A 26,587-nucleotide genomic window follows, 5' to 3' on the forward strand; every position below is an offset into this window, starting at 1 on the left:
CACACTCATTACTCTAGTTGGCAGGCAGAGTACAAAGCTTCCTTAGGAGGTGAAGTGCTCGGGACGGAGGGCTCCTCAGGGGTGAGGAGCAGCTTCACTGGAAAGAACAGCAGACGTCGTCTCTGAGGAAGAGAAAGGAGGAAAGTCACAGTTGTACACTTCATAAGTCCTCAGACTCCTTGCCTCAACAACCCCCATAGGACTTTACTGGAGACCCCTGAGCCTGGCTCCTCACCTCCATCCGGGACCTGCTCTGCTCCTGAGCCTGGCTCCTCACCTCCATTCAGGACCTGCTCTGCTCCTGAGCCTGGCTCCTCACCTCCATCCGGGACCTGCTCTGCTCCTGAGCCTGGCTCCTCACCTCCATCCCGGACCTGCTCTGCTCCTGAGCCTGGCTCCTCACCTCCATCCCGGACCTGCTCATCCCACTTTGTTCTTCCTCCCCCAGACTATTCCACCTGCTGAATGTCACTTCCCTCAGACCGCATGAGGATTTGTGGGGGTGGGATGAGCCATGCAAACAGGGGAGCAAGCCTGGAGCAAGAATGAGGTCCAGGTGTGTCCAAACCCCAGAAATCTCATCGTGAGACTGGCATCGTAGCGCCTGTGTGTGCTAGCTCACATACAGCCCCTACCTCTGCCACCCTTGGAGTGGTGGTGTAGCCTGGCAGCCAGGTTACAGGTTAGGCTTCCCCCATCCTCTAGGTAAGCCCAGCAAGCTCCTGAAATGAGCTATCTCACTGAAGCTGTCTCCCGTAGGCTGTTTCTCATGCACTCGCTGACAACTGAGATTCTGCATTGTACCCACCCACCCCAGCCTTCCCTTCCTCCAGTCCAGCTCGATAGGCAATGGGCCTGGATACGCTGGTGGGGAAAGCAGACATGGGCAGCAGGGATTGGCTCCTGGGCTAGCCTCGAACACAGAGATGTGCCTGTGTCTGCTCCCTGAGTACCGAGACTGAAGGCTGTACCACCAGCACCAGTACTTTTAAAGATATTTTAAAGGTTTATTTTACATATGTATTTGTCCACATGTGTGTATGTGCACACATGCATGAAGTGTCCAGGGAGGATGCCAGATCTCCTGGAACTGATGATGGTGAGCAACTCTGTGGGTGCTGGGGACCAAACCTGCGTCCTCTGAAAGAGCAGCCAGTGCTTGAACCCACAGAGACATCTCCCTGCTCCCTAGTTTATTTAATTATGTGTGTGTGTGAGAGAGAGAGAGAGAGAGAGAGAGAGAGGGACAGAGAGAGAGACAGAGAGAGAGAGAGACAGACAGACAGACAGACAAAGACAGAGACACAGAGAGAGACAGAGAAAGACAGAGACACAGAGAGAGACAGAGAAAGAGACACAGAGAGAGACAAAGACAGAGAGAGACATAGAGACAGAGAAAAACACAGAGATAGAGAGACAGAGAAAGACAGAGAGACAGAGAAAGACAGAGAGAGAGAGACATAGAGACAGAGAAAAACACAGAGAGAGACAGAGAGACAGAGAGGAAGAGCATCTATGTAAATGCAGGTGCCCTTGCAGGCCAGCAAAGGGTATCTGGTCACCTGTGGCTAGAGTTACAGGTTGTGCAGGTCCTGTCATGTGGGTGCTGAGGATTCTATTTGGGTCCTCTGCAAAAGTAGTGCATGTCTTTAACATCTGATCTCCCTAGCTGTCTTCGATGATAATGATGATTATGATAAGCCCACTTAGAGTTATATTTTATTTTATATATTGTGCTGGGGGAGGGGAGCACACATGTCATCTCTCCCGCAGTGAGGGAGAATGAACTTGGGACCTCCTGTGCAATTCTGTGACTGACTCTGAGCTCACAAACCCTACTTTGGACATTAGATTGCTGAGAGAACATCTTGTGCACTGTAGGGATGTGTCACCTGTCAGTTAAAAAGCCTGTGGCCTATGGCTTAAGCAGGAAATAGAAGGCGGGACATCTGGGGGAGAGTCAGGCTAGAGACTTGCTGGGAAGATGTGAGGGTACAGGCACATGGTACCTGAGCACAGGCCACGTGACAGACTGCAGGCTGGAATAAGTGGGATATCTTTAGCTAGATCTAGTCAGAGAAGAGCATAGCTATATGGCCAAGGTATCTGTGAATATATATTTTGAGTCTGAGTCTTATTTCTGGGAGCATGGGTCTGGGAGGAAGACCCAGGACCTAACTTCAAAATTAGTTATTTAAAACCAAGCTTCTGAATCCAGTGACAGCAGGTAAAGCCACAGCACTGCCAGGACTGAGGACTAAGGTCTGTCCTTGGAACTCTGAGGTAGAAGGAGAGAACTGACCCCACTAAGCTGTCCCTTAGCCGTTTGTGTGCCATGACACAAGTAAACAGACACAGGGCACACACACCCACACAATAGTAATGTCAAAATGTAATTAAATAAGTTTAAAGGCTCCCAGATAGCCAGGGCTACACAGAGAAACCATGTATCAAAAAAACAAACAAGAGATTTAAAGCTGACCTCCTTTGAGTGGAGAGGGTGAAGGACCCTCCCTCCCATGCCTACCTCAGATCCAGGTCCGGGTTACAGTAGCGGCAGTAACACTGGAGGAGACAAAGATGAAGGCATGATTGAAACAGAGAAAAGTCAAATAAAAAACGACAAAACAACATCTGAGATTTACCTCCTGGGTTCCCCTGTCTCCCTCAGCCCTCAACTCCAACCCTGACCAGCATCCTGCTAAGAGTCTAGCCCAGCAGTCCCTGACCCACCTGGGTACTGACGACCCATTCACAGGGTCACCTAAGACCATCGGAAAACACAGATGTTTCTGTTATAATTCATAACTAGCAAAATTAGCTGTGAAGTAGCAACGGAAATAAATTTGTGGTTGGGGGCGTCACCACAACATGAGGAGCTGTATTAAAGGGTCGCAGCATTGGGAAGGTTGAGGGCCACTGGTCTAGCAGACCTAGCAGGGATTTCCTTGGGTCCTACTACTACCTACAGCCCCTGGCCTGACCGTCCCTGTCTCTCTGATTCCCCTTGTATTCCGCTCCAAACTCGCTCCACACTCAGAGCCCGGAGGCAGTTCACGCCCATAACGCCAGGACTTAGGAGATGGGAGATGCAGGAGCTTCACACTGGTCATCCAAGGTCATCCTAGAGCCGAACTCTAGTGGAAGAGGTGGCCCTGAAATCTCCGGAGTGGGGGAGGGGGGAGGATACAAAGAATCGATTCCAATTCCCGGAGAAACAGCTCTTGGTGGAGAACCGCCTGGCTCTTGTCCCCTCTGTGGAGGGGACTCAGTAAGGAATCACTGAGGCCGAAAGAGGCAGCACTGCAGTGAACGGGAGTGGTAAGACGAATGCTGTATCAGACGTTCTCACAAGCTTGCTTAGGAACTATTACGTTACACGGAGAATTTAGCGGAAGGAGCACCGCTTCTAGCATGGCTGGCCAGGCTGGTGCGGGGTTTTCATTCCGGGTCATAATTAAAGTTTAGGGTTGTCATGAAAGTTTCTGCTTCTGTTTATTCGACAGGACTGTCCGTCAGTTAGGCTCCACTCCCATAACAAAAGGACGCAACCCAGACTTAAGAATCAGCAGCCCCACATCAAAGAACATGCTTCTAAGAGGCAGCTCAAGGGCGCAGCACAGGGTCACAACCACTGAATCCTGGTCTGCCTCAAGGCCTAAGAAAAACCATCCTTCTGCCAGATGGGTAGGACCACTGGGGACAACTTGAAGAAACCAGCACTGCTATACAAAGACCTGCTTCTGGCAATTTCTTGGCTGTGTACATCTCTCATCTGCCCAAGTGGCCAGACTGGCAGCCTCTGTTTACATTGTACAAAGCGTACTCTGTGGCAGCTACGATGTAATGCGTACGCCCACGGTGTGCATAAGTTACTAAAATCTCTTATCTGTGGCCAGCTCCTCTTTGGGCATTAGCTAGAGCCATACATGTGCGATTATTCAAACTTTCCGTTTTAAACTCTAATAAGTGTTCAGGGCAGTTTCTCACTGGGAAGACATATCAATTCTAGAACATTAGAAGGAGAGACCTGGCTTCTGAAAGCTGTCCTATAACATCCACGTGATTATGCACAGAAACACACACACACACACAAACACACATATACACACAAACACACACACAAACACACATATACACATAAACACACATATACACACAAACACACATATACACACAAACACACATATACACACAAACACACAAATACACACACAAACACATATACACAAACACACACACAAGCACACACACTATACACACAAACACACACACAAACACACACAAACACACATATACACACAAACACACATATACACACAAACACACACAAACACACATATACACACAAACACACATATACACACAAATACACACAAACACACACAAACACACACACAAACACACACACACACACCACAAGCGTGCTCTCAGGCAAGACCACTCCACACGACAGTCTCCCCTCCTACCTCCCCCTTCTGACAGCTCGGTGCAGCTTCTCCCATGCTTCCTCCTCCTTCTCTCCCCACCCTGTCTCTCCCTCAGCCGTCCTCCTCCGCAGATAGAAGTGCTCCCTCCTCACCCAGTCGCCTTTATTGTAGGACACGAAGAAGAACGTCATCACCATGTAGGCACACCTCAGCAAGTTCCATCCAGTGCTCCTCACAAGTGTCCTGGCTGTGGTGGTGGCCGGAGGAGGCTTCACTGAAGACAAACGCCGACACTGACTAGTAATACCCAGGAGCCCCCTTCATGTCCTTAGGTGTCTCCTGGGCTGGAAGCTTTATTTATACTTGAGGTTGTGGCCATTCTATCCCATCTTGGTCATCTTGTGGGCAAACCGTGTGCTCTCTTGCACTGAGTCTAACTGTACTCTGCGGAGGCTGGGCAGGTGGGTGACACAAGCCTCTCAGCAAACCACCTGTAGCTCTGAAGGAACTAATCTTCCTCTCCTTTTGTCCTTTTGACTGTTAGATTTGGTTTGGTTTTTTTGGAACAAGATCCTATGTACCTCAGGCTGGCTTCAAACTTACTATGTAGTTAGGGATCACCTCTCGATCCTCCTGCCTCACTCCCAGCCGGGATCACAGGTATGTACCTTCAAGCCCATCTGAATTGTTCTGCGATGTGTGCATTGTATGTAAGTATGTGTTGTGTGTGTGCGTGTGCACACATGCATGTCAGTCCCTTCACCAATCCCTCTCCATCTGATTCTTTCATTACATTTTATTTATTCTATCTTTTCTTTCTTCTTCCTTCCTTCCTTCCTTCCTTCCTTCCTTCCTTTCTTTCTTTCTTTCTGAGACAGGTTCTCTCTCACCAATCTGGAGCTCACCGATTGGCTAGGCTGACTAAAGTGAATTCCACACGGGCATGTGTGGAGGTCACAGAACACCTTGTAAGAGCTCTGTCTTTCTGTCATGTGGATCTTGGGGACTGAACTCCGGTCATCGGGTTTGGCAGTACACACTTGTATCTGCTGAGGCATCTTAACCCGCACTCAGAATTTTAATATTCTTTTTTTTAAAGACATATGTGGTGGTTTGGATGAGAACAGTCCCCATGGGCTCCTAGGTTTGAATACTTGGCTCCACAGTTCCCAGGATGTTTGGAAAGGGTGGGAGGTGTGACCTTCTTGGAGAGCGTATGTCACTGGGGTGGGCTTTAAGGTTTAAAAAGGCCACACCACTCCTCAGTGAGCTCTCCTGTGCTCTCTCTGTCTCTGTGTCTCTCTCTCTCTGTCTCTCTCTTTCTCTGTCCATCTCTCTGTGTCTCTCTTTCTCTGTATCCCCGTGTCTCTGTATATCCCTGCCTTGTGCCTGTGGACCACATGTAAACTGTCTGCCACTGTGCCCCCCACCATAACGGTCATGGACTCACCAAAACTGTAAGAAAACCAACCAATTACATGCTTCCTTTATAAGTTGCCCTGGTCATGGTCATCACAGCAATAGAAAAATGACTAAGACAATGATTTTATTATATTGTGTGGGCAAGCATGGTGTGTGCACAGGAGTGTGCATGCCACACATGTGGCCACACGGCAACTTTGTAGAGTCAGGTTTGTCCCCCACCTATACGTGAGTACTGAGTGAACCATTCCAAAAAACTCCTTTAACCACGGAACCGTCTTGTGGGCCCCAGTTTTCTTTATATCGGGTGGCTGTGGGGTTTGTATAACCTCCTAAAACATGTTACTTGATGGTTCTTTTAAATGACATCAAATCCCAGGAGTTGGCTCTCTTCCTCCACTGGGGATCAAATTCAGGCCCCCAGACTTGGAGGGAGCACCTTCACCTTTTCAGCCTTCTGGTCGACCCAGGAATTCACCTCTCTCTCTTTTTTTTTTTTTTTTTTTTTTTTTTTTTTTTTTTTTTTGAGGTTTGTTTATTTTATGTATATATGAGTACACTGCAGCTGTCTTCAGACACCAGAAGAGGCATCAGATCCCATTACAGATGGCTGTGAGCCACCATGTGGTTGCTGGGATTTGAACTCAGGACCTCTGGAAGGGCAGTCAGTGCTCTTAACCACTGAGCCATCTCTCCAGCAGGAATTTACCTCTTAACAGCAGCCCCATATTCTCTGTTCTAGAACTGTAATGCTTGTTATAAATTACAGTTCCTGGGGACGTTACTAATAGCTCTAGGGTTGTTTGTTTTTGGGACGAGGTCTTTTGGAGCCCAACAGCCTCCGGCTGACTCTGTAGCCTAGGTTAGCCTTAATCTTTTCTCTACCTCCTAAATCAGCAGCTAGCCTAGGTTAGCCTTAATCTTTTCTCTACCTCCTAAATCAGCAGCTTTTAACCTATTGGTCATGACCCCAGGGTCGAACGACCCTGTCACAGAGACCCTTGGAAAACACGGATATTTACATTACAATTCATAACGGTAGCAAAAGTACAGCTATGGAGTATAAAATACCTTTATGGCTGGATCTCCACAGCATGAAGACGGTTGGGAACCACTGTTCTAAGTGCTCCGTGCCCGGTGGCTTGGTTACTGTTGTTCATTTTTGGTTTGTTTTGTCTTGTTTTTAGTCTCGCTTTCCTAAGCTGGCACCGAACTGGCTTCAGTCCAATCCAGCCTGTAACCTGAGATACCCCTGCCTCTGTGTCCACGCTGGCCTCTGATAACATTTAGCAGCCTTACCTACCTTTTCTGATGTTTTATGTTTTGAAAAGGGGTCTCACAAAATCAAAACAGGCCTTGGACTAAGCTGCCCACGTTGCCCTTGAATTTCTGATCTTCCTGAGTGCTGGATTACAGGACTGAGCCACCAGTCCTGGCCCTGGTCTTTGTGCTTACTGGGCAAGTATCTTTAACACAATCCATCCACCGTCACCGGGAGGTTTGTTCCTGTGGTCTTCCGGTCTCTCTTGGTTTCCAGCCACATACGCCTGCCACTCAGCTTACCCAGGCATTTCCAGGGGAGAGGGCGGGGTCTGGAGATCGGCCGAAGCAGAGTGCCACATCTTACCTCGGAGAGCCGAGTGGAAGGGAGAGGGTGGCTGGGGCCGTGGACGCTCCCAGAAGCCTCGGGTGTCCCATTTGTCTGACCTTACTCCTACTACACCAGACCTCACTCAGAGGGCGGTGCTAACCGCCTGGCCGCCCCGCAGGATCGGCAACAGCCCCACCCACCTGCTTCTTTGCAGTTACTCGTTTCTTCTAAGAAGGACAAACATGGAGTAGAGGAGGATAGGAGGGGAAAAAAGGGAGAAGGGGAAAGGGAAGAAAAATAAAAGAAAATTAGGGACTGGATGGAAATCCAGCTGCAAATGGTGCTTCTGGGCCCCTTTGGTGAAAGGGGGACTTTCATCTCCTTAGTGTTACTTGACTCAGGACATTTGGCTATTCCTCTGTGTGAAGAGCCTTACCCACATGCACACACATGCACGCAAATGCATACCGTGTGCACGTGTGTCGATCTCTGCCCCTTCAAGCCTGTGCTTAGATGTCACTTCCTGTGGACCGTCTGGGCCCATTTCCCTCTAGCATCCCCTAAGAACGCCTCAGCCTCCTCCACCCCGGCCTCCGCAGGACACCAAACACCTCTTCAGACTCTGAGCCTGCTTCTTGACCACCATTCTCTCATCAGAAACCAGCCGCGTTTGTTTACCTGCTTTGTTTTTAAAATGACTTGTGTTTATTTGGTATATGTGTGTGGAATGCATGTATGGAGGTGGTATGTGTGTGTAATGTGGGGTCTGTGTGTAGTGTGGGGTATGTTTGTGTATGTGTAGTGGTGGTGGTAGTGGGGGGGAGTTGTGTGTATGTATGCGTGTGATATTAGGAATATGTGTGTATGTGTGTATGTGTGGTGTATGACGTGTGGTGGTAGTAGTATTTATGTATGTGTTGCTTGTGTGTGTGGTATGTGTACTGTGGTGGTGATGGTGTATATGTTTGTGTGTGTGTGGTATGTGTATTGTGGTGGTGATGGTGTGTGTGTGTGTGTGTGTGTGTGTGGTATAAATTTGTGTGCCAGAGTACACATGTGGAGGTCAGAGCCGACAGTTCATCCTCTCCTGCCACTACTTGCAGGCCAGGGATTGAACTCTGATGATCAGCCTTGGCAAGAAGTTCCTTTTCTCACTGAGCCATTTCTCTAGCTGTTTGTTTGTGACAGGGTCTCAGGTAGTTCAGGCTGGCCTTGAACTCATAAACTTCTGATTCTCCTGTGCTGGCACTACAGGTCTGTACCACCTCACTCAGCTTGCCAGCGGCACCTGGGACACATCTGACATGTCCTGTACCCTCATCTCAACGCCTAGAAGACAACTCAGCCCAGCAAATGAATGTGAAGTAGCGTCTGTGGCTTGAATACATGACGTCATGTGGTTGTGTTGCTAATGATGGTGGAGTTGAGGCATGTGGGGTCTGGTGACATCTCTTCCAACCCGAAAAGCTAATTCCTCTGTATATTCAAAACCGAAAATGATGAAGTCACCAACTCACCATTCAGCACTTGGAGGCTCAGCAGACCTAAGACAATAAAGAAATGCAATTAGAATCACAAGGTAGCCAGACAGAACTCAGGTCAGTGGGGCCCACAGGCTCACCCCAAACCCCGCCTCTCCTAAGGAGCCCTGCGGAATTCTGGTCCACTTGCCTGCCTGTCTCCTTGCTTACTACCCTTCCTTCCTTCCTTTTTCCTTCTTTCCTTTGACACGGGAGAAACGGGGAATAATCAATTGACATTATGAAAGCTCTACTGAACTTGCTAATGAGAATTAAGAACACAAAGAAGAAATTAGCAAAAGGAGCTCTGATTCTCTTATCCAGGCTGAAACAAGACGACCTTGGGTGACAGATGCATGGTACAGCAGTCCTAGTTCGTCTCAGGTAAAAGCGACAATATTTCATTCTGTAACCCCGTACATGTGTCCAAAATATCAGAGCTTGGCTTTTCTGTCTCTGTAGAACATGTTTAATTGCCCAAAATGTAACCTGGGCCATGAAACTGTAGAAGACAGGATGGTCTGTTCAGAGTGGTTCCCTTCTGAGCATTAGCCACAACTACTCAGCTCATTAAAGAGTTTTTCCTATTCAGTTCTAAGAGGTACAGCAATTTTCCACTGGGAAGGCTGGTCAAGTCTGTATTCTTAACACATTCTATTTGGGTCTCACTGAAGTTCTGGTTGACCTGGAACTTGCTATGTAGCCCAGGCTGGCCTCAAATTTACAGAGCTCTCCCTTCCTTTGCCTCTGGGATTAAAGGTCACTGTGCCCAGTACTGCCCCATCTCATGCCCCCACACAATCCCCACCACCACCCCCACCACCCCTACCACCCCCACCACCCCTACCACCCCCACCACCCCCCCCCACCACCACCCCTACCACCACCACCACCACCACCACCACCACCCCTACCACCATCCCTACTACCCCCACCACCCCTACCACCCCCACCACCCCCACCACCCCTACCACCCCCACCCCCACCACCCCCACCACCCCTACCACCACCACCACCGCCATCATCATCATTTTGTGTATATGTGTGTGTCTGTGTGTGTGTGTGTGTGTGTTTACCCATGTGACTATGGGCACAAGCATATTATAGCAAGCATGTAGAGGTTAGAGGACAACCTGCAGGAGTCGGTTCTCTCCTTTCCACCGTGTAGGACCTGGGGATCAAACTTAGGCCACCAGGCTTAGCAACAAGACCCTTTTACCTGCTGAAGCATCCTGCTAGTGTGTGTGTGTGTGTGTGTGTGTGTGTGTGTGTGTGTGGTTTCTGCCATGTGTACAGGCAGGCAGGCAGGCAGACAACCCTGGTTGTCATTTTTCAGGGGGTATCCTTCTTATTTTTAGAAACAGCGTCTCTTATTGGCCCTGAGTTCACCAAGCAGGCTATGTTGGCAGGCCGGTGAGCATCAGAATCCTCCGGTTGGTGCTTCCCCAGCGCTAGGTTTACAGGTATGCACCGTCACTCCCAGTGAATGTTCTGGTGACTTAAGTCAGGTCCTGAATTTCCAGGGAGTCCCAACTTCCCATACACTCCAGCACACGGTGATAGAAAGAAGCTTGTTGGTGCTTACCAAGGATCCCTGTGGCCCATCCAGGACACAGAAGGTATCATTGAGTCCAGGGTCCGTGGGAGAGAAGACCACAGGAGGGAGAAATTGATCACAACATTAGATGGTGGGAGATGAGACCAAATGAGCGCAGAGCCCAGGACAGGGGGCCTTAGAGCAGAGCTGGAGAGGACGGGCCTGAGACCTGGAGGACCAAGATCTGACAGTATTGAGGGGCCGAAGGGATAGGCGGGCATTTTAGACTTATCAGTATTTTTGCTTATCTATGCACCAATTCCATGTGTGTGAGCACTTTGCCTGCATCTGTCTGTGCACCACATGGATACCTGGTGAACGGGGAAGAAGAAGAGTTGGGTCCCCTAGAACTGGAGTTACAGATAGCTGTGAGGTGGCCTTCCAGCACCAGGAACTGAGACCCAGTCTCCTGAAGAGCAGCCAGTGCTCTTACCGCGGAGCTACCTTTCCAGCCCCCAAAGTTTGAAAACATTTGTTTTTGTTGTTTATGTGTCTCTCTCTCCCTCCCCTGCCCCCCTTCTCTCTCTCTCTCTCTCTCTCTCTCTCTCTCTCTCTCTCTCTCTCTCTCTCTCTCTGTGTGTGTGTGTGTGTGTGTGTGTGTGTGTGTGTGTAGAGGTCAGAGGACAAGGATAGGAGCCATTCTCTCCTTCTACCACGTGGGTACTGAGATCAAAGTCAGGCTTAGGTGCCAGCTCGTTTTACCCTCTGAGTTTCTTGCTGTGTCTCCACCTGCCCTTTGGAAGACTGGAGTAACGCACTTCCCCCTCTGCCTCCACCCCTGACAGGCCCTGAGCTGATGTGGGCCTCCTGGCAGGGATAAGAAGATGAAGCAAGTGAAAGAAGAAAAATACGAACTTACGTTTCAATACTGTTGAAACAGGGGCATCAAGGAGAGGAAAATCCAAGTGGGATCGTTGGGTATGGCCAGAAGTGAAGATCAGAGAAGAAAGGGGTGTTAACAACGCCCGACTTTCCCCATCCCCCCTGGAGCATCCGAAGCAGAGGCCCACCCCACAAAGGACATGGAAATATCACCCAGTCCAACGGCACAGGCGAGCCTGTGTACAGAGATGCTGGGTCACCTGTGACCTGTCTGCTTTAAGACACTTTCATCCCTTTGCCTGAATCTCCTGGCCCATTTCCCCTGGGGATTCGCCTTCCAGAAATCCAGAGAGCACCAGAAAAGCATCTTCACTCTTCTCTCCTGCCTCCCCCACCCTCACATCTCCCCTTCCACCCCACCCCCACCCCAGTCACGGCTTAGGACTATGGGGCAGTTTTAAAATCTGCTCAAATCCTGAGACTCCATAATACATACAGTCCCGGACCCCAGTTTACAGTCCCTGGAAGTGGCAGAGCCTCAAGGCCACCTGGATTCTCCTTACCAGTGGGGTAAACCCCTCTAAATCAACTTTCTCTCCCCCCTCCCTCTCCTCCCTTTCTTCTCCCCTCCCCTTCCCCCCCCCCACAGAGCCTTTGATATGTAACTGAGGCTAGGCTTGAACTGTTGTTTGTTTGTTTTAATGATTATTTATTTTATGTTTATGAGCACACTGTAGCTCTTCAGACACACCAGAAGAGGGCATCAGATCCCATTATAGATGGTTGTGAGCCACCATGTGGTTGCTGCGAATTGAACTCAGGACCTCTGGAAGAGCAGTCAGTGCTCTTAACCACTGAGCCATCTCTCCAGCCCTCTAGGCTTGAACTGTTAATCCCCCTGCCTCACATAGCCTTTAAAGTGCTGGGATCATAGACAAGTACCCATGCCTGGTTCCCTTCTTTCTTGCTTCTCCTTCAAGTATCTGGAAGCATCCAGTTACCCACAAAGAAGAAAGAAAAATAACTATAAAAACAATTTTCTTCGCTAGGCATGGTGGCATACACCTGTAATCCCAGCACTTGGGAGGCTGAGGCAGGAGGATCAAGAGTTTGAGGTTATCTTTGGTTACATGTGGAATTTAAGGCTAGCCTGGGCTACTTGAGAGTTTTCCACCAAACAACAAACACCAAAATTGACAACATCAATGATAAAAGGAGGAATAACTTACTTTTCACTGGAAGGCAGACAGGAAGCAGAGTCAAGGAGTCCGTGTGGGAAAGAATGGGCCAGAGAGTAAAAGGAATATTAGTCCCTTCTGTCCCGAGTGCCTTCCATTTTCTTTCATAAAATACTTTTTAAAGCGTCTGACAATTGTCCTTGTGTTCTGTTGAACTGACTTAGAGAGGAAAGCAGGTTTGCAGAATCCCCAAGCACATAAAACCAGCGGTCTCCTAATGTCTCCTAATGGCTTGCCTTATCTGTGAGCATTAGCAAAACCCAATCTGAGCTATTTCCCTTGCTTTCCTGCACATATTCCTAGTCCAAAATGGCTCAGTCACAAGATTTTTGAGTGCCAAGGTGATGCTCAAATAGTTTCACTTTGACTCGTTTTCATTTTTTAGTGTGTTTTTCTTTATGTGTGCATGCCTGTGTGAGTGTATGTGTACGCCCTCGCAAGCTACACGGAGTCACAGGCAATTGCAAACTGTCTTAAGTGGGTGGCACCTAACTCAGGTCTTCTAGGAAAGCAGAAAGTATTTGTAACCGCTGAGCCACCTCTCTGGCCTCCCTTTGTGTTTAATTTTTGAGACAGGGTCCTCTCACCCCACAGACCAAGGCTCTCCTGCAGCTCTTTCTGTAGGTTGAAATGCGGTTGAAATGCTGCCAACCCCACCACCACCATCAACTCCATTTCTCAAGCACTGGGATCAGCAGCCTGAGTCAACACATCCAGCTTTAGATTTGGATGCTATCCAATCAGATTTGGGGGTGTGTGTCAGGGTCTGAACCGCTAGAGTTTGATGTAATGTTCACAATTCTGAAAATGTCTGAAATTTGAAACACTTCCAGCTTCTGGCATTTCAATTAAGGAAAACTCATGCCACACTAGACTAGGGAAAAGCAGAATTTGGCTCAAAAACAAAATAAAATCCAATATACTCATATTGTACAGTCAGGGACTTTGCGATGGGCTGAACCAAGTCAACCGACAGAATTGCTGTGACATTCATGATCCTGTCTGTATTGCTGCATTATTGTCCCTCCGTCCCCTGTCCTCAGTGTCCAGTCCTGTCTGCACACAGTCCCCAGACTACTTGTGGTTTTTCCTCTGTGTAATGTGTGAATTACCTGCTGTAACAAGCATTTTGGTTGCGGTACTGGGGGTTCTCTAAACAATCTTATGTGGCTAGGAGAGTACCCTACAGCTGAGCTGTACCCCAGTCCCTCACTGGGGGATTCCAGGCAGAGGCTCTACCACTGAACTATACCCTCTTTTTACTTTCTATTTTGAGACAGTTAAGTTCATGGATGCCCTGGGTAGCTTAGTAAGGACTCATCTGAAATAGAAAGTTAAAAGCCAGGTGATGGTGAGACATGGCTTTATTATGCCTTTAATCCCAGTACTAGGTAGGCAAGAGGCAGGTGAATCTCTGTGAGTTCGAAGCCAGCTTGGTCTGCGGAGTGAGTTCCAGGACAGGCAAGGCTGCACAGAGAAACCCTGTCTCAAAAAACAAGAACAAAAACAATGCCCCTCCCCAGAAAAACAAAAGAAAAAAGGAAAAAAGAAAAAGATATAAAATAGGAAAATAAAAGTGTATCAGTACTACACTTGTTGGAATCCCCCGAGGAAGACCTGGGGTGTGATTCAGCAGCAGAGTCCCTGCCTAGAACACATGGTGTTCTCAGTACAATCCCCGGCAAAATGGGGGCAGGGAGCGTTGGGAGTCATAAGGTTTCATAGTACTTACTTTCTTCTTTTGTCCTGTCTGGAAGGAAGAGTGGATGCAGCCATGTTCAACAGGGAAGCAGAGAGAGGGAGAGAGAAGTGGGAATGAAAGTGGGGGTGGGAGAGAGAGGGAGGGAGGGAGGGAGGAAGGGGGGGAGAAGAGAGAGATTGATTAATAGTTTTGCCACCAGATAAACATCCCTGACCAGACAGAGACAAGAGATGGGGATGCTATCAGAAAGCAGGCACCCCAACTCTCTCTCAATTTACAGGATAGGACAGGGACTTGAGTCTGCAACCACTCTCTCTAATATATTTATGAAGCACCTACTGTGTCCAGGGCCTAAGTAAGGCTTGGGTGAGACTATATCTACCCCAGTGAACAATATCCATGGTTTTCCAGGAGCTTGCAGGGTGGGGGACCAAACGCCTTGTGAAGTGGGACAGAGCTGGGAGTGATGTTTTGTGTGGGGCGTGGCAGGAACTTTTAAAGGGATGCTGGTCGCTGACCTGGAGTGGTTACCAGGGGAGGCGTCTTGGAGGAGGACATGATGTTTTGTCTGAAACCTGAAAGATGAGCAGGGATTAGCTGAGTGGAAAGATCTTTGAAGGGGAAAAGAAAAATCACCCAGAGATGGGGAAGAGTGTGGGTACGGTCCTCCCGGGAAAGAACTGGGCTGTAAAAGGGCTGAGAGACAGGATGGAGGCTAGAAGAGGCAAAGATGTCTGCCACCGCAAGAGAAGGAAGGTGCTGCTGAACAAACAGGGCCTGTGTTCAAATCTGGGCTCATTCACCTCCTAGCTGTGTGAGCCTCTTCTGACATTTCCTCATACAAACAAAACCAGGACGGTTTGGAGAGATGGCTTAGCCGTCAGGAGCAATGACTGCTTTTGCCAGACCGAAGTTCTGTTCCCAGGACTTCCCCTAACTCCAGCTCCGGGGGATCCAATGCCCTCTTCTGGCCCCCATGGGTACTGCATGCACATGGTTCACAGACACACAAGCAGGCAAAGCACCCACACATAAAATAAAAATAAATAAATTTTAAACAACAAGAAACAGTGAGCTCCAGGCTCACTGAGGAGAGCCTGGCTCTGGAGGGTAACTGAGAAGATGGCAGTGCTGCTTTTGCTCCCTGCTCTTCGCTCTGTCCCCCCCTCTCTCCATGTGCTCATGGCCAGCCTCTACCCCTCTCCCCCCCCCCTCTCTCCTACACTCTCAGCTCCCCTCCCCATGCCCTGAATACACTCTATCCTATAAAAAATAAAATAATAAAAGATATTCAGTATTGATGTCTGGCTTCCACGGGTGCACACGTTGACGTGTACACCTGCACACACATACATACACACAACACAATCAAGTTCAGGTGGACACATCTGTGATCTCATGACTCAGTAGCAGAGGCAGGTGGATTTGGAGTTCAAGACAAGCTTGGGCCTCTCTGTCTCTGTCTCTCTGTCTCTCTCTGTTTTTCTGTCTGTCTCTCTGTTTGTCTGTCTGTCTGTCTCTGTCTGTCTCTCTGTCTGTCTGTCTCTGTCTGTCTCTCTGTCTCTCTGTCTCTCTCTCTCTCTCTCTCTCTCTCTCTCTCTCTCTCTCTCTCGATTTGTAGACGAGGATGACCTAGAACTCATAGATCTGCCCACCAGCACCCAAAGGAATCAAAGTGGAACACCCAGTGTTCATACAAAGGCTTCCAGAAAGAGAGATGTCACTGTTAAAACTGAAGCTATCCTGAGCAACACACACACACATGCACACACATTTTACACACACACAACAATATCTAACAGCATGGTACGGCATCTCTCCCTTTTAGAGATATCATAAGAGGAGGGAGAAAATCAAGAAAGATCTAAAAATTCATTAGCTCATTTAAGGTGCTTAATAAATTTTGTCTTGGTCTTCCGAGGCAGGATTTTAAATCCCAGCTTGGTTTGTGATGGATTTATACTGTCTGAGTCATGTGACCTAGGATCTGAGTTTGGGGAATATCATCCCATGAACTAGGGTCCCAGGCTTCATGAAAAAGAGAAGCCGAGGAGGTCCTGCTGCAGTCTGGATGCCATGTGGCCAGCTCCTTGACTTCCTGACACCATGTTTTCCCACCAGGCTACCCCACCATCACCACCACTGTGAGCTAAATAGACCCTTCCGTTCCTAAGCTCGGGGCAGTCTGTCATACCCACGAGAAAAACGACAGATATACCCTGACACTCACTACATAGCCCAGGCTGGCCTCAAATTTAAGAGCCTCCTAAGCATCAGAGTTACAGATGTGAAATGCTCCTTTTCCACCTTGTAGTCCTGAGGACGGAACTCAGGTCATCACGCTTGGCAGCAAGTGACTTGCCCAGTGAGCCATTGTGCTGCCTGATTGCTAAACTTTTGTCAGTGGCTACTTTGTCCTTGAAGATTCTGACCTTGTCTGCTCTCAACTCCATATTGAACAGACATTAAGGGGCTGCTGTTCAGTCATAATGGTCTATAGCAGTGGTTCTCAACCTGTGGGTTGATATCCTGCATTTATTATGTTACATTACAACTTGAAACATTGGCAAAATTAGTTATGAAGTAGCAGCAAATTGTTTTTTGGTTGGTGGCACCACAACATAAGAACTCGTCTCAGAGGGTCGAAGTATTAGAAAAGTTGAATACCTCTGGATTATATATACATATGTATGTATATATATATGTGTGTGTGTGTGTATGTGTATATATGTATGTATATATGTATGTGTGTATATGTATATATGTGTGTATATTTATGTATATATATATGTATATGTGTATGTATGTATGTGTATGTATGTGTGTATGTATGTGTATGTATGTGTGTATGTATATATGTATATGTGTGTATGCATGTGTGTATATGTATGTATATATGTATGTATGTACTATGTATATGTGTGTATGTATGTGTGTATGTATATATGTATATGTGTGTATGCATGTGTGTATATGTATGTATATATGTATGTATGTAGTATGTATATGTATGTATATATGTGTGTGTATATATATGCATATGTGTGTATGCATGTGTGTATATGTATGTATATATGTATGTATGTATGTAGTATGTATATGTATGTATATATGTGTGTATGTATGTGTGTATGTATATATGTATATGTATGTGTGTATATATACATATATATTATATATATTATCTAGCATCACAGCTATGAGTTTCCCACAACGTTGACATTGGAGGTGAAGGGCTTAGGAAGCAGCTTGGTGGTAAGAGCTCTTGCTGCGCAAGTGTGGGGATCTAAGTCCTGGCCCTCTTGGCACCTATATAAAAAGCTAGCTGAGGTCACCACACTGTAGTCCCGATACTGTGGAGAATCGGTGACAGAAGAATCCCAGGCTGGCTGACCAGAACCAACCGAAAAACAGTGAGCTCCAGGTTTAGTGCCAGACGCTGTCTCGTGGAAGTAAGACTGAAAGAAATGGAACTGGACAGCAATGTCCTCCCCTGGCCCTCTGTGCGCGCGCACACACACACACACACACTCTAACAGCAGTCTGGGTCAGTCTGTGAGGGTGTCTGCAAGCAAGTCTGAAGATCTGAGTTCCCCTCCTGGGCCCCACACAGTGGCGAGAAGGAACCAGCTCCTGCAATCATCTGACTCCCACATGCTTTGGCACGTGTGCCTGTTCAGTATAACTTTTCCTTTTTGGAAACAGGGTTTCTCTGTGTAGCTCTGGCTGTCATAGAACTCTCTGTGTAGACCAGGCTGACCTCGAACTCAGAAATCCTCCTGCCTCTGCCTCCGAGTCCTGGGATTAAAGGGGTGCACCAACACCACCCAGCATAATTTTTTCTTTTATTTTAAACTGAAGACATTCTGTAGCTGCCTCACTACTCGTGAGCCAGAAACATAGATTCACACTTACCATCCGGGGACAGTCTGTTCATTAACCCTGTGGAGGAGACAGAAAAACAAACAAGACAAATAAACAGATGACGGCAGCGAACAGCAGTCAGAGCGGAATCCACGGTGAGCGCACTTTCCCAGCCAAGTGTGGGGACTGAGGCTCTGAGGCTTCGCTGTGGAGGCCGAGGCCGGTTAGGATTGGGGGAGGGGCCACAATTAGCCCAGTTTGGTTGTTTTATTCTTTTAATGGATTTCGGCCCCCAGCAATACAGTGTTCTATGTATGTGTGTATGTGTGTATGTGTATATGCAGAGGTGTGTGCATATTGGGACCAAAGGTCAACCTCCAATGCTGTTTGAGGAGCCATCTATCTTGTATTTAATTTTTTAAAAATTAAATACAGCCCCAAGATTTAATTTTTTATTTTGAATTATGTGCATCTGTGTGGTGTGTGTATGTGAGTGTGGTGCCCGGAGACACTAGAGGAGGGCAGCGGGTCCCTTGGGGCTGGAGTTCTAAGCAGCTGTGGGCAGCTGATGACTGTTGACGCACCTAACCACGGAGCCAGCTGTCCAGCCCCTGCCGTTCTCCATCTTTAACAGTGAGGGGCTGTTTGAGCTGCAGTGCACGTATGGTGGGCAGAGGCGTTGGAGTTGCTTCTCTCCCTTCACCTTGTATGTCTCTGGAGGGACGGACACTCAAGATGTAATGCACGAGAGAAAAGTAAACATTAAAAACTATGCATATGTCCAAGTGTGTGTGTGTACGTGTGCTGTGGTGTGGAGGTCAAAAGACAACCTTGAGTACAACCCATAATTTTAATTTTTTTGACGGAGGGTCTCTCCAGCCTGCAGTCCTGGAACCCTATTAGACCAGGGCTGCTCTAAACCCAAAGAGACCCTGCCTCTGCCTCCTGAGTGCTGAGATTAAAGGTCTGCACCACCACAACTGTCCCCCAGCCTACAAATTCCTGCTCCGACTTCTCCATTGAACTCAGTCTGTGACAATGGGATTCACACACTTACCCAAGATTCCTGATGGCATCAGGACCAGGCCAGGTGACATGGAGGCCAAGATGGCAGATGAAACACAGGATGTTGAGTCAGATGGGACACAGAGACAAAGCCATAATTAAAAAGCCAAAACCAAGATCAGGCTCTGGGGACTGAACTTAGCGGGAAAATGGAATCTATAATGGGTCGTGATGGGTGGTTGGGAACGAAGATGGAGGCCCAGTGAGATTCCCAAGAGTGCCAGCAGACTTGAGGACTGGGTGGCTGGGAGGGGAGTACTGGTTTGGTTTCAAACCTGGGGACAAGGGACTGGGGTGTATATTTTACATAGTGATAGCAGACCTGGCCTCCAGGTTCTCTTAGCATTTCTCAGTGCCCCCAGTCCTGAACTTTCCAGCCAGAGGTGGGTTGGGGGGGACTGGGCTGCTATAGAGGCTCTTCCCTAATAACCCAGACATGTTGGCCTTCCCCCATCCTCCTTCTCCCTCCCCCTCCCTTCTTCCTTCCCACTCTCTCCCCTCCCCCTCCCTTTCTTCTCTGTCCTCATGGTGACATCCCCAGGGTCAGTGAATTTACTGAGTGCAGCGTCCCACTAGCCCTGCATTTAATATAATCTAATCTGGTTTGAACTGGCTCGTTTCACCAGCAGAGAGATAACCTATGAGGATTCACTGAGCTGAGAATGGAAGTCAAACAGCTCGCCTGCAGCTATGCTGGAAGGAGAGGAAAGGCTGCCCTTTGCTGTCTCTAGAATGAGGTACTGGGATAATCTCAGCTTGATCTCGAGATCTGTAATCTCCCCCTTCTGAGCACAAAATTACAGGTGGGTACTGTGCCCAGTGGCTTTTATAAAGAGCTCTGGAGATTTGAACTCATCTCCTAATGCTTTCAGCGATCAAGCGCATTAACCACTGAGCTATCTTCCCAGATCATGTGACTTTCTCTGTCTGAATGTATCTGCAAAATTAGATCTAGGGTAGATTTAAAATCTTGCTGGTTGGCCAGGTGGCTTTTTATAGCTACTTGGGCTCTCTTCTGTCCCTAGATTAGAAGCTTAGCTGTGTACACAGGAGAGGAAATGCTGGTTGAAAGTTGGCTGATACTATTTCTGAGGGACAAAGGCAACTAGATCAGATGGGGAAGGAAATAGAGACTCACCTTTGAGCACTGGAGGCACAGGAGCATCAAGGGAGAGGATGAGCCGGGACCAATGGAACATTTGTCAAACCAAAGTTGAGAAGGAATAGCAATCAATTAAGTCATCTTTTGTGCATTGGCCCTCAGTGTACGTCAAAGATCCCCAAAGGGGGAGTGAACTAGAATGGGGAGCCTTGATGTCACCTCTGGTTTTCCATCTCTTTGAAGATGTATTTATTCTGGAAGTGAGAGCTCCAGAGAATCTAAACCCTCCCTTTTCCCCATATTGGAAGAATATGGTCTTCGGAACAACCATCAGCATTCTGTTCTCAGCTGGAGGCCAGGATGGTTACTTCTCGGAAAAGAAAGCCTAACTGACCCGATGCTCACTTGATGTCCACCCTGGCTCGATGGAAGTGGGGCTCCCAACACGGTCAGCTCATTGATTCTATTGACATTAATATCAAACCATAGTCATAGGAACCAACAAAGGTTCTTTCTTTTTCTCTTGCAAACAGCATTCCTACAGGATCGGTGAGGGGTCTAGCCTTGAAATCTATCCCCAGCCATGACCTTTATATCTAAGTCAAGTGGCCATGTTCAAGTTGAGTATTCTCTGAGTCCGCTCCTACAGAATGTGATGGTTAGATGTTTGCCCCTCTCTTTTGTCCCCCTGAGTTGGACCCCCACCCCACCCCTGTTTATATATAGAGAGATTGTGACTTACATTTGACTGGAAAAGGAGCAGGAACCAGGAGCCATTGAGTCAGCCAGAAAAAGAGAGGCAAAGAAGAGGGTAGGGTCAGTACCTCAGTCTCTCATGTATTTCTGTTACATGCCCATTGTTCTATAGGAAGGGCTTCCATGCAGTGGCAATACTGACCGCCCAGTGTCCAGAACTCTGCGATAATTTTGAATAAGAATGGTCCTAGAGGCTGACCTCAGGTTCTCTGGTTTGGTGGCAAGTGCCTCACCACTGAACCGCTGTAGCGGGTCCAGAACTGAGCACGTGAACTTCCTCTCAAACGAGTCAGAGAAAGGACGACTCAGTGTGGGAATGCTGAGCTTTCGCCACCTGGGTTGACAATGTAGTTGCATGACACATTTGCAGTGCTCAGGCATGCTAGGTACGGAATTTCCATTGGTTCCCTCTCTCTGCTTTTAACGTTGATAGCTTTATCTTACATTTGCACAGAAAAGCTCTTTCCATTCATTCAGTTCTGCTAAATTCTAGGAATTTTCCTAGGCCATCGGAATAAAGACAAAGGACTCTCAATCTCAGAGGCCTTTTCCTCTTCCATGTGCCCCTTGGTGGGTGGGGAAGATTCTCAAAGGATCAGTCAGGAACCATTGAGTTTTCCCTGGGATTTTCTGAAGGTATACTGGTTGACTGCGTTAAGGGACACTGAGTTCCTGGGGAAGCATGATTTAATCTGTCTTAGAGTTTTACTGCTGTGAACAGACACCATGACCATGGCAACTCTGATGAAAGAGAACATTTAACTGGGAACCACTTTAGTCCATTATCATCACAGCGGGAAGATGGCAGCGTACAGGCAGACATGGCACTGGAGAAGACAAGAGTTCTACATCTTGACCTTCATGTAGCAGGAGACTGTGTGCCACTCTGGGCATAGCATGAACACACACTGCAAAGCCCACCCCCTCAGTGCCTCACTTCCTCTGCAAGGCCACGCCTTCTAGCAGTGCCACTCCCTGTGAGCTAAGCATTTGAACACTTGAGTCTGCGGAGGCAAAGTCTATTCACATCACCAGAATCTCATCACTGCGTTGGTGGTTCTTGGTGTGTCGGCAGCACCAAGCCCTTCCTCTTTTCTGAAACAGAAGCTTAAGTGATTTGGCATTTGTGTCAAATGACTGTGTGGCCCCGAGTATCCACAGGTATGTGTGCTGTTCAGCAGGCTGGCAGAGGAAAGGGAAAGGCCTTGCTCTCCTGAACTGTAATGTCCTTTATCTCCTAACCTTGGATATTAAAACTCCAGGTTCAGGCTGACATCAGTAGCTCCCTGGGTTCGTGGACATTTTCCTTGGACTGAGAATTATGTCACAAATGTGTTTGTTTCTGAGGCTTCGGGTTTGCGCTGAGCCAGTCTACCAACGTCCCTGACTGTCTAGCGTGGGATGGTCTGCTGTGGGTCCTCTCGGCCTCCACAGCAGATCCCCTCACACCTGCCTTGTCCAGTTCTGACGAGAATAGTCCTAGATATTCTATTTACCATGATAGCTATATTTACCCTGTTCTGCTGTGTTTCTTTATTTTCCTTGAGTTTAATGTCTAGAACCCATGTGAAGGTGGGATCTCGCATGGAGACCAGGTTGGCCTCGAACTCACAGAGACTCACCTCCTATGTGCGGGTACTAACAGGTAACTAACCCACTATTTTACATTTGCGTCAGACTTTGTTCTTGCTTTTATTCTGATCTCCTTCCATTTCATCATGCTCTCTTTATTCTCTCTGTTCTTTCCGGTTCTCTGGAGAATTCTAGCTAAAACAGCATTTCTCCAGCACTCCATCCTCTTCCATTTGAGATTACATTTTAATTTACTCCAGTCAAATTAACACATCATAACAGACTGGATGCAAGCACAGACATGAGAATCCATCTATTTTATATTAAACTAGCCTATTTTTTTAGACAAGGTATCATGTAGCACAGGCTAGCCTTGTACCCACTGTGTAGCTGGGGATGACCTGGAACTTTCGATTCTCCTGCCTCCACCTGATATTACAGGCATATTTCATCATGCCTGGCATCTGCTTGCTTTTAAATAGTTATTTTCTGGTTCTCAAGTCAAGATTTTATAGCAGACTGAAGCTCCGCCCTGAATTCCCAGAGGGTTCTCTAGGCTCAGAGTCTGAGAGGAGCCATCTGAGAGCACAGACGCGGGGTGTGGACAGTTCTTACTTTTCTCTTCTGTTTCGACTGGAGGCAAAGGCGTCATCACGTGGATTCCATGGAGACCGGGAAGCAGGTGCAGGGAGAGAATGAGACTCAGATCACTACACTGATCAAGACCGCAGCAGATGTCAAGTCTTTGGAGGCTAACACACAGTTTCCATCAGTTCCTCAGGGCCTTTCGTCTGCTCACCCACCTGTCTACCTGTCCATTGTCACCTGATTATCACTCACCTGCTTATCTGTCCATCCACATAGCTATAGTCCACCAACCAGTTCCCACCCACCCCTCTACCTACTCCCCATACACCATACACCTATCCATCATCCATGAACCCATTTTTTTAATTAAACAACTATTTACCCATCCATTTGCCCATCTATCGCTACTTGCCTTTCACATAACTACTCAATCTTCCATCCACCAACCCAGCCAACACTCTCTTGGTTCAACCTGGCCTGTGCTTAGAGCTTAGGAGACACATGGAAACTGGACTCAGCTCTATTCTAAAGACATCCGCTCAGCTGTCTGGGAAGAGTCCCTGGTAGAGGAGTAAAAAGAGCATTCCAAGAGGTGTTCTGGGACGTGCAGGCTGTGGGTGCCTGCGCCGTTTACAGGCACTTCTGCTTTAGCACATCTAGAAGGGCAACTGTGATTGTCATCCTGCCACCCATCAAAGATGACCGATTGATACACAGGGAGATGAGTTCACATTATATAAACATTCAAATGGATCAATCTCTTCCTTTTCATTTTTACCTTCATTTTCTTTTTAATCGCGTGTCTGGTGGTGCCAAGGTATGTGCACATGAGTAAAGGTGCTTGCCAAAGTCAGAGCCATCGGATTGCCCAGGGCCCGGAGATACAGGCCATGTGAGCTTCCCGACCTGAGTGCTTGGAACCAAACCCAGTTCCTCTGCAAAATCAGAATGCACTCTTAATGACTGAGCCATTTCCCCGACCCCAGTTCATCTCTTACTTAGGAATTTCAGTTAGTATGTATAACAGGGATAAAGAGAATAGAAAATCTCTATTTGATAGAACACTACAGTAATCCCTTCTTAAGGCAAGATCTACAGATGGCTGCGAAATTTCATTGGCCAACATGAAAAGAAAAAGAGTACATTCGTATAGTCTCAGTATCTCCCCCATATATATCAGTTACAAGAGGAGAAACAGTAACAGGCCATGGAGAAAGCCGGTAGATACAACCTGAGCCAAGAGATCAAAGACAGCATCTGTCTTAGTCAGGGTTACATAGCTGCAACAAAACACCATGGCTAAAAGGTTAGTGGGAAGAGAACAGTTCCTTTGGCTCACACCTCCATGTTGATGTTCTTTACTGAAGGAAGCCAGTACAGGAAAGTTGAACAGGCTAGCTCCCCAGAAGCAGGAGCTGAGGTAGAAGCCATAGAGGGTCCTGCTTACTGGCTTGTTTCCCATGGCTTGATTAGTCTGCTTTCTTATGGAAACTCTAATTACCAGTCCAGGGGTGAGCCACCCACATGATCACAAACTGGGAAAATGCCTTACAGCTGGAGGCATTTTCTCAATTGAGGTCCCTTCCTTTCCAATGATTCTAGCTTGTGTCAAGTTGACACACAAACCAGCCAATATAGCATCACAGGTAAGAGAGAAACCATTGTCAATCACTTGGCTATAACTCATCCATGAGGGTACTGTGACTTCAGTATATTCTTGCCCCCAATGCATAATCTCAATCTAATCATGGGGAAAATCAAAGCTCAGAGAAATTCAATCTAGGAGACATTCTGAGACTAACTGAACGGGCTCAATTAAAGGTTTGAAGTTCTTGAGAGACAGAATGATTTGGACAAAGGAAAAGAAAAATAAGGAGGAAGAGGAGGAGGAAGAGAGAAAGAAGAAGGGTGAGAAGGAGAAGGGAGAAGAGGAGAGGGGAGGGGAGGGCAGAGGAGAAGAGAAGAGAAGAGAAGGAGGAGAGGTGACTCAGTAAAGCTATTGTCCCCAGCAAAGCCTGATGATTTGAGTTCTCAGATTGCTGATATTCACATGGTGGAAAGAGAGAACCAATCCCTAACTCTTGTCTTCTGATCTGTATATGTACTCTTCGACACACACACAACACACACACACACACACACACACACACACACACACAACTCTTGAAATGAAAGGAGAAGAGGAAGGAAGGAGGAGAAGGCGGAAACCGTATCTTTCATATGACCCCCACATATAACCAGGAACTGGGTATCCCGGTTTCCACACTCTCCATTCTTACTGTGTCTGGCTCACCCACCAGGCCCCCAGTCTATCTGCCATCTTTCTGCCACACTGACTGTTCCCAGAGCCTTGAGGAGACTTGGTGTCTTCTAGCCCGACATCTTCGCACATACAGATCTGTCGGCATGGAACAGTCTCTCCCCCTTTAGCTGCCCAGCTTCTGCTTCTTGGCGAGGTCTCTCAAAAGTCACTTTCTCAGAATGGTGTCATCTAAAGCCTCTGCTGGGTAATCATTTGTTTATCATGAAAATGACATCAAGACAGAAGAGCTATGCCCACCTTTCCCTGATATTTCCCAGCGTTGAGTACAAATTAAAACGGAATCACTGCCGACCTAGTAAGGGAAAGACGGTTTCATGACAAGGCTCAAGTCTTTCTGGTGCTGTAAGGGACAGTATCTACCTCACGGTCACACTGACTACAGGGCTAGTGAGTCCCAGCACTACACAAATGCCATCTCTGCAAGGACACAAAGCAGTCCAGGGGGATTCTAGGACTACTGGGGACTGGATGGGGACAAGAGACTGACCACCACATATGGTGTCCCTCTAACATGACGAAAAGTCACCGCTGAGAACCAATACATCTATCTCCATGGAGGAGCCACCAGCCGGGACTATGAAGCCACCAGTGTCCCTAAGAATAGGCCAACCAACACAAGATTTACTAAGCTACCAGTACCTCCGAGGGCAAGTCCTCCAACCTGGGACTAATGTAGACACACTAGTCCCTCCAAGGGAATGGCTACCAACTAGAAACTTATGAAGCCACCGGTATGTCTGAGGGCAGGACCAACAACCCATGACTCATGCAACCATCTATCTCTGCAAGGGAGAAGAGAATGGGCTGTCTACACCAAAGCAAAGAAGCCCATGGTAGAACTCAGAGTTGCTTATCGACTCCAGCCTCAATGACTTCCCCACCCTAAGATACCATGGGCTGGAAGCCGTACCTTCACGAGGAACACAGGCCTCTGCCAGGCCCAGGAGAAGGAGGACGGCCAGGGACCTCTTCAGAAATGGCTCTAGTCTGCACAT

General features: G+C 47.8%; 1 protein-coding gene across 1 annotated transcript; it reads right to left on the bottom strand.

Annotated features, from left to right (window-relative positions):
* EDDM13 (epididymal protein 13) lies at positions 1-26,587 on the bottom strand (the record flags this gene model as incomplete). Its single annotated transcript, XM_080941906.1, has 6 exons — positions 1-122; positions 2,528-2,565; positions 4,583-4,704; positions 7,644-7,670; positions 8,961-8,987; positions 26,503-26,587. 6 exons carry the CDS (start codon positions 26,585-26,587, stop codon positions 95-97), a joined length of 327 nt encoding a protein of 108 aa, XP_080798032.1. The 3' UTR covers positions 1-94.

The sequence above is a fragment of the Micromys minutus genome, assembly GCF_963924665.1.
Source record: "Micromys minutus genome assembly, chromosome: 30".
In the NCBI taxonomy this organism is placed as follows: Eukaryota; Metazoa; Chordata; class Mammalia; order Rodentia; family Muridae; genus Micromys; species Micromys minutus.